General features: G+C 38.0%; 1 protein-coding gene across 1 annotated transcript; it reads right to left on the minus strand.

Moving 5' to 3' along the window:
• Positions 1-510: 510 nt before the first annotated feature.
• GZMK (granzyme K) lies at positions 511-10,473 on the minus strand. The gene is made up of 5 exons (XM_072822878.1): positions 10,263-10,473; positions 9,782-9,929; positions 3,573-3,723; positions 2,542-2,811; positions 511-898 (listed from the first exon to the last, which is right to left on the minus strand). The coding sequence occupies exons 1-5, from the start codon at positions 10,324-10,326 to the stop codon at positions 725-727; spliced, it is 807 nt and encodes a 268-aa protein (XP_072678979.1). The 5' UTR covers positions 10,327-10,473; the 3' UTR covers positions 511-724.
• Positions 10,474-12,335: the final 1,862 nt, after the last annotated feature.

Below are 12,335 nucleotides of genomic sequence, written 5' to 3' on the forward strand. Positions count from 1 at the left end.
GAATACTTAACTTGCTTCCATATCTTGGCCATTGTAAATGATGCTGCAGTGTGCATGGGGGTGCAGATAATTTCTCAAATTAGTGTGCTCATTGTCTTCTGATAAATACCTGGCAGTGGAATTTCTGGATCATATAACATTTTCTGTTTTTAATTTTTTGGGGAAAATATTTTTAATTTCATATTTGGTTTTATGGCAGGTATTTTTGTACTTTGCCTCAAATCCTGTGTGGAACAAAGTGTGACAGAAATAAATAATAAGTACTATCCTAAATATTTGTATAAGCCTTGATGATTTTTTTCTTCACTTGAATTGGGGTGTTTGAATTTACTGTTTCTTAATTTAAAAACGCAGTTTAGGGTAAATCACAGCAGAAATCACAACATAAACCTGGTTGCAGGTGGTGCCTGGCTGAAGGTTTGTTTAATCACCTTTTGCCCTCTGGGGGAGTGTGAGTGGAGTGGGGAGCATATCATTTGCTGTATCTCGTTTCCATAAAAGACAAGGACATGTAGTCTAACTTTATTCAGAATGAAATCAGCAGAGTAAAAACACAGCAGTTACAGATATGAAAAAGAACTTGATTCCTTGACAAAATCAGTCCTAAAGGAGTAGGAGTGGACCGTAGCTGTGCTCCACTTTACATACAGCTACATAGGAAGACAAAGGTGATCTCTAGAACATCTTATGAAAACAAAACAAGCAACTGGTGGATCCAAGAAAATCATTTGTGGTCATAGTCTGCATGAGGTGGCTCAAGTTTGCTTTTAATCCAAGCCTGGTATTTCTGGGTTATTAGGGTGTAGATTCCAGGCTTTTTGGCATCACCACATTCACGACCTGCAGAGACTAAGGCATAAAAGGCACCTTTGCAAACCAAAGGGCCACCCGAGTCACCCTAGAAAAGAAGAAAATAGATATTTGGTGAGAAGCTGTTGAACTTTTTCTGCCATCAATGACTCATTACTCAAAAGATTGTTATGTGGGTCCTTGGTTTCCCTGTGTCCTGAAAAGTGTCCGATACAGCCCCTTACTCAGTGTGGGTTGTCTCTGTCTCTGGCCAGGGCAATGATTCTGTTCATCTGTCTGTCTGTCTCTACGTCCCTGTGTCTGTCTAGGACCATATTTCCATCCATCTGTCTGTGTGTTTGTCTATCTCTCTGTCCATGTCCCTGTCTCTGTAGGATTACATATGTATACAAAGATCGGTAATCAATGATATAGAACTTTATTCATTAAGGAATGAGTAGATATAAAGTTTAAAGTAATTCACTGAAATGAAAGAAATGTTTAAATTGTGAACTTCATTTTGGTGCTCACAGAGCTGACACCAAGTTGCTACTGAGATGGGCAGAAAAGAGAAATGTATCGTAGTAAATACATTGGTGGCAGGGACTCTATCTTATTTTTTATCCTGTTTTTGCATTCACCTATAATTGAACATAATGTTCTGCATATACACAGCACCTCGTAAATCCATCCTCAGTGAACTGATTCTTGAGGACTCAGAACTAAACATGTAACTAAAATTCTGTCAAGGAAAATCACAGGGTGATAGGAGGGGGCTTTCAAATCTGAAGAGCAGCCTTTGCCTCTGCTGTCACTCACATTGTGAACTGCAGCACTTTATGCTCTGGTTGCCATGGAAATAGAGGCTTAGGGGTATGACAATCTTGGGGCACAGCAGATACACGTGATCTTTAAAATCACCATGCTCTCCGCTCGACAATGCTTCATACAGTATGCTGTGAATAGTGCATTCTAATTCCTCAAAAATTAGTAATCAATCCATCTGTGTGATTTGTCACCTGTAATCACGAACACCTGTTTTTTTACTGCCTCAGGAAACAAAAGATTCTGAAAAGTATGACTCCTGTTCCTTTTAGTCAATGTGTCAACGTTATTTAAGAAACAGACACTAGGGGATCCCTGGGTGGCTACACGGTTTAGCGCTTGCCTTCAGCCCAGAGTGTGATCCTGGAGTCCCAGGATCGAGTCCTACGTGGGGAGCCTGCTTCTCCCTCTGCCTGTGTCTCTGCCTCTTTCTCTCTCTCTGTGTGTTTCTCATGAATAAATAAATAAAATCTTAAAAAAAAAAAAAAAGAAACACACACTATATATTTGAGCTTCTTGCATTTGAGCCTTCTAACACCTCTCTATTGATTACCTTGAATGGTGGGTTTGGGGGGGGTGGCGCAGAGAGGGAGTTATCTTTCAGTCACCACTAGTGACCTCAGCCAAAGTTAGGCTTTCTAAGGACTGTGACATCCCCCAGAAGAAGCCTGTAAACATTATCAGATATAGTCTGTCATCTTGATTAACAGACATTGAATGAGTACTTATGTGTTGGGGACGTTCTTATGAGTTGTTCACGCTGGTAGATGAGAAAGAACAGAGAACTCAGTGCAGGACTGGAGAGGAACTCTCTGGAGTTGTGATTTTGTGTTCTCTGTCCCTCTCCTCTGTGCTAGGGAGCAAATGGAGCCTTGACTGCATATAGCACAGCGCTCTGAGATGCCTATTTGACTGACAGACTCTTACCTGGCAGGAATCCTTCTGGCCTCTGGTGTCTCCTGCACATACCATGTCTGCAGTTATAATAGGGTTGTGGTTGTAATAACTTGGGCTGTTGCAAAGTTTTCGATTTATGATAGTAACAGTGACTTCGCGAAGGGTATCAGAGATCCTTAAATATTGTGGGTCAGTGGCTCCCCAGCCAGTAACCTGGCATTTTGTTCCAGCTCTGATATCATTTTTGGAGCTTGGGTGGAGCAGCTGGACATATTTGTCAAGCGTTGCAGCCGTGTGAAGCTGACAGATTGAAAAGAGAATAAATGATCATTCATTCCCAGTAGTATTCTGCTATTAGTCTGAGCAATATATGTGTGGTCCCTCTGGTCTAGGAAGGCATCCCTCTTCTTGAATCTACTTTGGTGGTAGCCTGCAGCTGTATTTGTGGTTGTTGCTTTTCTGAAATGCTCTCCAACCCCTGTAGAGCTCAATGATGCTTGGGGAGGGAGCTTAGACAGAGCAGGAATTTTGCCCAGTCTTAAGCAAACTGGCCTTTGCTCTGCATTGGATGGTTTTCTGTGGAATAACATCCATAGGTCATGACTTTGAGGGCTGGGCTGTTTCCTGCAGGATAAGACCCTTGAGTATGGTCTAGACTAAGTTTGAACTAAACTAAGTATGGTCTAGACTAAGTTATAACTCACTTACGTGTCCCTGAATTCACTTGTCTCTGTTGCATATAGGACTTGTATTTTTTATTTGTTAATGATAAAAGCACTTGGGAAAAAGGCTTTCAAAGGGGGATCCTTGGATTTGTTGGGATGTTCCCTCCCACATATATGAGCATCAGGGCTGCTTTTCCTTGTTTAAACACAGATCTGATGCATTGGTGATAAATTCTTGTTTCTTTCAAAGCAGTATGTGGAGTAAAATGGGCCCTTCCAGGATATATCACAATTACCTCAAACATGTGGCTGGTGCTAACAAAATGTTTTTATGTAACAACTGAACTATGGTGTATAAGAATGCTGGAGAAATGGAAGGAAGGCAACACTACATACCTTAATCAGCATAATGTCATTTGACTTATGATGTGATATAAATCTTGAGAATGGTATAAATTTTTCAACCTCAAATGTTTGTTTGGAGGCTTCATTCTTTGAGAGAGAGTGTGCTCCTAAAATCACTTTGAACAACTGGACTTTTTCATGCCTAAAAAAAGAAAGAATAGAAGTAACAGATCAAATCCCAAATAGCCTAGTGAGGAAGAGAAATGGTGGAAGACATACAGGAACAAGGACCATCTCCAAGGTAACCTATTTGGATTAGGTGGAGTGACAGAGGTCTTAGTGGACCCAAGCATGAATGAATGATATCAAAGGCCAAAAGACTTTCTCTCAGACCCACCCCACTTCCCTAGTATCGCAAAAGAATATCAGGACTTATATCCTACTGTGAAGAAAAGAAGTAAAATTCTAATTGACTGATATCAAGTTTACAACAAAATTATATTAATATATGTAAAATGAAATTATGCTTCTCAAGTTGTGGGTTGAGATTTCTACCCACCATTGTTAATTTTTAATTAAGGTAAAATATACAGAACATAAAATTTATAACTTAAACCATTTTTAAATGCACAGTTCCATGGCATTAAATATATTTACATTGTTGGTCATTTATAACTACCATCAATCTCCAGAACTTTTTCATCTTCTCAACATTGTTTTAGTAACTAAAAGGTAAAGACTCAACTGGGCATTTGCTAATCTGGTATATCCAGACCTCAACCCAGGCCAACATGGGGAATAAGATCCATTATGTGGCTGTCAGATAAGCTATGTTCTGTCCTGTTAATTAGAAAGATAATTCAGACAAGGATAGAAAGCTTTCCTCAAGGTGAAAAATCACTCCTGATTTGAAATATAGATACCGTAGGGTTAGTAGCCATTGATAACTCCATTGTGGAGATTTAGAGGATATAAAAAGATGAGTAAGATAAAGAAACAACAGTTGTTTTTTTGTTTTGTTTTGTTTTGTTTTGTTTTGTTTTGTCTTACCCCAGTAATATACAGCTCCAGTACCAATGTTTTGATAGTGCCACAATTGATTTGATTCACTGCATGTTGAACAAAATTATATTTACCTCTAGTTATGAAAATAGAAATATGTTTTTTTGAGATCTTGACAACACCTTGGGGCATTCAGCATACTATAAAAAAAATCCCATTTTGATGTGTGCCATTAGGAATCAGCTACAAATCCGTTAGAAAGCAGGGAAGATTCTAAAAAGACTTACACTCGTTTACATTTAACTACTTCATTGTCACTTGGAAAAGGGATCAAGATAGATTACATTAAAAACATCCATACCCACATAAGTCAGACGGAGAAAGACAAAAACCATAGGATTTTGCTTATATGTGGAATCTAAAAAAAATACAAAGCAAATGAACAAACAGAAACAGATTCACAGACACATAGAACAAACTGGTGGTCACAGAGGGGAAGGGTGGGCGGATAGGCAAAATAGGTGAAGGGAATTAAGAGGTACAGACTTTCAGTTATAAAATAACTCAAGGCGTTGAAAAGTACAGCAGAGGGAATATAGTAAATAGTATTGCAATAACTTTAATGACAGTATGTGAGTATACTCATAGTGAGCATTTCATGATGTGCGTAATTGTCAAATCACTATGTTATACATCTGAAACTCATAATATTGTATGTCAACCATACTTCAATTAAAAATAAAAACAGAAGCACCTGGGTGGCTCAATGGTTGAGCATCTGCCTTTGGCTCAGAGGGGCAATCCCGGGGTCCCATGGTGGAGTCCCACATCTGGCTCCCCTTGAGGAGCCTGCTTTTCCCCCTGCCTATGTCACTGTGTCTCTCATATGTAAATAAATAAAATCTTAAAAAAAATTTTTTTTTAAATTAAAATAAATAAACACACACATTCATTCATACACTCAGATTAAAGATTAATAGGAATTAAAAGCCACAGAAACATACAGAAAAAAGAAGAAAGTGTTGTATCAGGTTTGAAAAATAAGCTCAGGACTACGATGGCATAGGTTTGCATATGGTAGGGCTCTGACTGCCGGGAATGACCACTCTTCAGTTTCTACCAAAAGAGTTTATTTTGGTCTATTTTGGGAATTTCAGCTCTATTTGTTGAAAAGTTTGCCTATTGCAAAATCAGGATGGGGATGAAATTTCTCAAAGGATGTGGATCAGATTTCCTAGGATTGATTTAAACTCAAATTCAACATACTCATGAAACCCAAACTTTGGGGGGAGGGGACAGTGGAGAATGATAACAAATCCCCAGGACTGCTGCTTTAACAGAAAAGATGGATACATGCATAAATAATGAACACAAGGATGGCTGTGGGGTATAAATGCAGGTGTAGAAGATGAATTTTGATTAGAGGATGGATGCTGAGAAAATTTTTGGTTTTCCTCATCTTTTGTCAATTTCCTTGATTAGTTAATGCCTTTGAAATATTTTGGTTATTTTTCTCTCCACTGGGACATGTTAATACTCAAAATAATGCAAACAGACCATGAATGGTTTCAGACTTTCCATTTCCTGATACACTTCAGCTGTAATCTATACTACAAAGTTCATTTTTTCTCCCCACAGGATACCTGGAATTACCTGAGTTCTAGGATGCCACCTCCTTAGCTAAACACAGGTCTGAATTCACACAGAGAAGTAATAAAGCAGTGTTTTCATTTGTTTATTGTAGGGTTTCTCCATGGGTGGTCTTTGCTTCAGAATTATCTGGAGATGCATGTTTAAAATGCAGCTTTCTGAGTTCCACCCTGGACTTACCTAGAACAAAACTACATGTAGAGCAGGAACCAAGGTGTTGCTTAAATAATCTTTTTCTGTCTACTGAAACATCATTTCTTTTTTTTTTTTAAGATTTTATTTATTTGAGAGAGAGAGAGAGAGCACAAATGAGGAGGGTGGAACAGAGGGAGAAGGAGAAGGAGACTCCACACTGATCAGGAAACCCAATACCGGGCTTGATCCCAAGACCCAGAGATCATGACCTGAACAGAAGGCAGACAATCAGCCCACTGAGCCATCCAGGCTCCCCAAAACATCATTTCTACTGGGCCTAAAAAGAACCCTTCCACAGTGTTGTTCAAGCTGATATACTGTATAGCCCTAATTGATGGAAGAGTTCTTTGGCCAAAGATGACACACATGATAAGTAGGGAAACCGAGCTTTTGTGATTCCAAGTCCAGTGTTCTTTTCCATGAAACTTCTGGAAGCCCCATGCCAAGCCCCATCAGGCTTCTTATTTCCTCTGCCAGTTTACCTTGACACTGAGCTGTGTTTCTGCTTTGGCCCACTTCTCCAGGGCTGACAAAGACAGAGTCCTTACTCCCTGGAGGTCTCTTTAGTCTAAGAGAGGAAGGAATTACCTGGCTGTCAGAGAGGGATTGTTACAGTCCCATCCTCAACATGCCTTGGTCATCAGACTTATGCCTCAGTGACTACCATGGAAGGTACAGATAATAACATGATGACATGATATAAAAGTTATTATGTTACTGTGCTGTGCCATGTTTTGTGCTAACAGTTTACATATTGTCCCTCAGTATTAGGATTATCCGCACTTTGCAGATGAGAAGACAGGCTCAGGTAACTTCACAAACTTGAGAAAGCCCCATCGATATTAAGGGGAGGCTCCAGGATGCAAATGCAAGTGGGATTGCAGCTCATCTGGTTTGAGCCCAGGCCTGAACCTTCACCATTCCACTCTGGATGCCCTGAGAGGTCTGAGATGGGGTGAGGCCACGTGGAAGGGGCTGTGCCAGTTCATCTAATTTATAGCCCAGGCAGGTGAGAGAAGTGGGGCTCAGTGTGTGTGGGGGATTCAAGAAGACAGTGGAAAACAACTGGTGAGAGTTTTGCTTCTGATAAATTGAAATGTTGAAAAGATTAGACAAGAAGCTTTTTAATGGGTTTCCTTTTACAGTTGGCAAGGCAACTAATAGAAGGGCCAAGAGATGCAGTAAGGACTGTGTGGATGGGTAGAGAGAAGGGGGCACCTCAGATTTGGCTTCCTTCACCATGAGAGCTGAGCCTGGAGTTAGTAAGCTATTCCCCTAGGATACTTGGGAGTACATTTGTGGGAAGCCACCATTAAACTATTTCATAAATATTTTGGATTTCATAAAGCTTAATATTTTTCCAAGCACCAAACCGCCTACATTTTTACACCCAAGTGTCCTGGAGAGGAAATTTGATCCACATATTCTGGAGTTCTTTAAACTCTGGCCATTTAAAATGGTATTTAGCAAGAGTTGGTTTTTCTTTTCTTTTCTTTTTTTTTTTTTTAATTCCAAGATCTCTTTTCCCCAATTTGTCAGTTTGAGGACCCACTCCTATCAAGTCAAGTTCACTTGACAAAATTTTAAATTCAAATTAATAATATTATATACTTTTGGATAGCACTTTATTGGCTTGTGAAGGACTTCACACACTGTTTATGGCTTAGAAAAAAAAGAAAGTCCTCCAATTTATTTCCTTCTTTCTATCCAGCCTTTGTTGAACATTTATAATAAGTCAAGGTCTGTGTCTGGGGAAGTTAGAATCCATCTGAATGTGTGCTGTAAGGATATTTGAAGATGTACGTATTTTGAATTGAATGAACATTTTTTGATAGTCACCCTCTGCCTGGCTGGTCCCCAGGAGACAAGTGCTCTAAAAGGGACAGAAATGATAGGGACACAAGAGTGATTTCTATGACAGCTAAAACTCCATTTGAATGAAGTAGCCATATTAAACTGGAGATTAGTAGCTTGCTATTTAGAAATAAAGCAGAAATTCTCACTTTCTGCAGGCTTCAAAATTTCTAAATTTGTGACTAGTCTTATTAAAATGGGGGCAATCGACATGGAGAAACAAATCAATTCAGTTGTTCCATGGCCTGGCAAGCAAACCATTATGGCTTTTCCTTTTGCAAAGGTTGCAGTATCCTAAGAAGAATTTGGGACTTTTTTAGCTGGGGTAAGAGAATCGCAGACTGAAATGTACTTTGAGAAAGTTTCTGTTCTAAGCATCTCAGGGAAATAGATCTTTCTTTCCTTGTAGAAATCATCTATAACTTTTTTTTTTTTTTCCCTGCTGGGAAGCTTGTTGCCCTCTTACAGCTGTGATTCCCAAACTGTGGGCCTCAGGCCTCTGGGGTTGGAGGTGGGGCATAGGAGTTAACATAAGAGCTCTAAAAATCTATTAACAAAGCAGGCTTCTCCTACATATAGCAATAACAGCTGCAACTTATTTGTGCTTACTGTATGCTAAGCATATTAAAATATTCAAATAGGTACTATTTAATTCTCCAAACCCCATGAAGCAGGAACTACTATTATCATTCTCCTTTTGTAAAATGGGAAAGTAGAGGTGCGAATCCAGGCTGCCTTATGAGGTCAGGAACACCGCTGCTCCAATTCCTACCATCGCTGCCTTCCCTGGCCCTCCACAGAGGACTTGGATCTGTCCAATGGCCTGCCTGGGAGAAGTGCCCAGATCTCCTTGAAAATGAAAACTCAGGGCAGAAAACTCGGATGTGCAAGAGAGAAAGTAAACCCCATCTGTTGATCAGTAATTAGAGAAGCTGACAGTAGATCAAAATCTTGCCATTCACCACAGCATGGATGGACTTAGAGGACATTATGCTTGAAGAAAAAAGCCAGAGAAAAACAAATACCATATGATTTCACTTATATGTGGAACCTAAAAACAAAACAAAACAAAACAAAAAAAAACAGTAACAACAAAAAAGAGAGAAACAGACTCACAAATACGGAGAACAAAGTGGTGGTTGCCAGCGGGCAGGAGTGGGGGGATGAACAAAATGGGCAAACAATTAAGAGCTACAAACTTCCAGTTAAAAATAAGTAAGTCACGGAGATGAAAAATATAGCACAGAGAATTGAGTCAATAATATTGTAATACACTTAATCATGGTGAGCCTATCATAATGAACGTAATTATTGAATCACTATGTTTTATACCTGAAATTAATTTTAATATGATATGACAACTATATTTCAATGAAAGAAATACACACATATATATGATGGAACTGTTATTCATACCCCTTGACATTACATCGCTGTTCATCAAACATTACTGTGCTCATTAAACTTAGAATGTTAGAAACATAATTCTCTTCTGGGAGAGGTGAGCTTCGCTTCTAGCTGGTGGAGGTAAAACACACAAGCCCAGAGTAGGTACTCACCGAGGGCGGCAGTGGGCTGCTGATAGCACCCATTGTGGGTGAATCAGCACTCCTCCACAGAGATGTTGGCCACGGTACTGAATGGAGGCCATGAATGGCCTGGAATGTGCCGGCACTTCTCTCCCTCCAATAATCTCCATGCTGAAACCTGCAGAAGAAGACCCAAAGATTTAATATGAAAGATCCAAGAAGATTATTTCATGTAATTCTTTTAACAGTCATTATATCATTTCAAAGATTTAAAAAACACTACAATCACCTAATAGCTATTATAATTTTACTGATAAGCAATTGTATAATACACTTAATAATATATAACATATAATTGTATATAACTTAATGATTTAATGATAAATATAACTCATAATAAAGTTTAGAGGGATAGACATGGTTGTGAAAAATCATTTTAATCTATCAGTAACAACACAATCACTAGAAATTCATTTAATGCACAGATGTGGTAGGTATAGGAGATACTTACACTGTGCAGTCATGTAAGCTCCAGCAATTAGGAAAAATAGAGAAAAAGAAGAAAACTTCATCATTTTAATAGCTGTAAGAAGCTTAGATGAAATATTCTGACTGGTGAAGGGAGAAGGTTCTAAAGACTGAGCTTTGACTTTGAAAGTTTAATCTTTCTCACCACAAGTGTTCCAGACAGTAGTGTTGGAACGTGAATGTTGGTTTTTCACACCTATGTTTAAAAGTGCCTATCAATTTGAGGAGACCAGATCTATGGTTTTAGCACTTTTTATATGCATATGTAATAAAGAACTCATTACAGGAGGTAACTATCTTCAATATTTGTATGAGTACTCATGTTATAAATGGTGAAAAAATAAAAAATATCCAAGTGATAAGAACTTAATAAAGTTGCAGACAGAATCCAAAGATGTTCATTGCTCTATGGCAATACATATTATTTTTTCCTGGTGGAAAAAGGTGCCTATCATATTTGGTTTCTCTCTATTTTCAATTTGGACATAGATTTATTATGTGGAGAGACATGGAACCTTGCATAAATTGTGATTACATTGCAATAGGGCTTAGGTAAAGTCCGAACATCATCCAGAAAAACCCATATATTTTGTAGCAAACTTATTCCTACTCATACTATTTACTCTAAATTTGACTAAATTTTTATTAATTTTAGTTACATTTTTGAGAGGTTTCATAATATATTAGAGAGGAACAAGAGTAACATATTTTTAATTCCAAGTCTCTCCTTTATACTCATTTTTAATTGAAAATAATCATGTGATTATCCAGGGCATTGATAATATCTTTTAAAAATCAGAGACCAAAAAAAATAAATAAATAAAAATAAAAATCAGAGACCACATTCCATAATTCTCCCCAAGAACAGATGATCTTTTGCCAGGCTTTCTATGGAACTTTCTCCTTCACTACCAAAGCTATTAGACTTAAGACTCTACAAGATTCTATTTGTGCTTCATACTGATCATCAGCACAAATTTTATAAAATGAGTACAAATAGATAAATCTGGCACTGAAACCCCAATCCAGAAATACTGACCAAGATTTACCTTGAATTAATAGAACTTATTTTCTTTTTTCTAAAATGTATGCATCCTATCCTCTTTATATATATATATATATATATATATATATATATATATATATATAAGAATTGAAGTCCAGAGCTGTTATACTTGGCAGATTCCAAGAAAGTCCTACCAAATTGTTGCTTTTTTAGCATAAGACAATAGGAATAATAATAAACAATATTATAAAGGTATATGCTATATAATTTAATTATATAAGTGCAGTGTCTTAAATTATTTTCAAAATTCTCTTTACATGATTATTTATATATTTTCATGTCTTATGTTTGCGAGGCAGGCAAGTCAACTATTATATTACAACTGAAGAAACAGGCTCAGGGAGGCTAAGTAGTTTATCTAAGGTAACACAGCATATGGAACTAGAACCAAATTATTTGCTTGACCTGAAATAATTTGTATGTTAATAAATACACTGTCAGAGCACAGAATTTGAAAAATATCCTGTTTTCACCTTACAAGGATACAGCAATAGGAAAGCTCTTCTGCATGTTAAATAAGTGGAATTAACAACAAAACAAATGTAGAATAGTGACTTCCTGTTGCAGAGTCCTGTGGGTGAGACAAGGAGGAGCTGGGTTAAGAAAAGCCTGTGCTGCTGAAGCGAGCACAAGAAAAGCCACAAATGTAAACCAATTTGTTAGTGCCAGCCAAATGTCCTTACGAATTTTCAAGTCATCCTTGTCACTGCTAATGTACCTTAAGGAAATCCCACATAAGCCACTTTTCCAAGCTGTAAAGTGGACCTGATGATTCCAATTATCTGCTATATCCCAGTGATGTTGGGCACATAAGGAAATTAACGTGTGACCTGCGGAAGTGGTTTGAACTCTGAGGAGGAAATGAACTGTGTAAGAGGCAAAGTTTCATTTCTGGAGGAGTTGGGAAGCATGGTTAAAAACATCTCTCAGCTGCTTATTTCTGTGTAGAGAGGACTAATATGCACCTAGCTTTTTCCAAATTGCTAAGCA

This window comes from Canis lupus, chromosome 4, assembly GCF_048164855.1.
Source record: "Canis lupus baileyi chromosome 4, mCanLup2.hap1, whole genome shotgun sequence".
Lineage (NCBI taxonomy): Eukaryota > Metazoa > Chordata > Mammalia > Carnivora > Canidae > Canis > Canis lupus.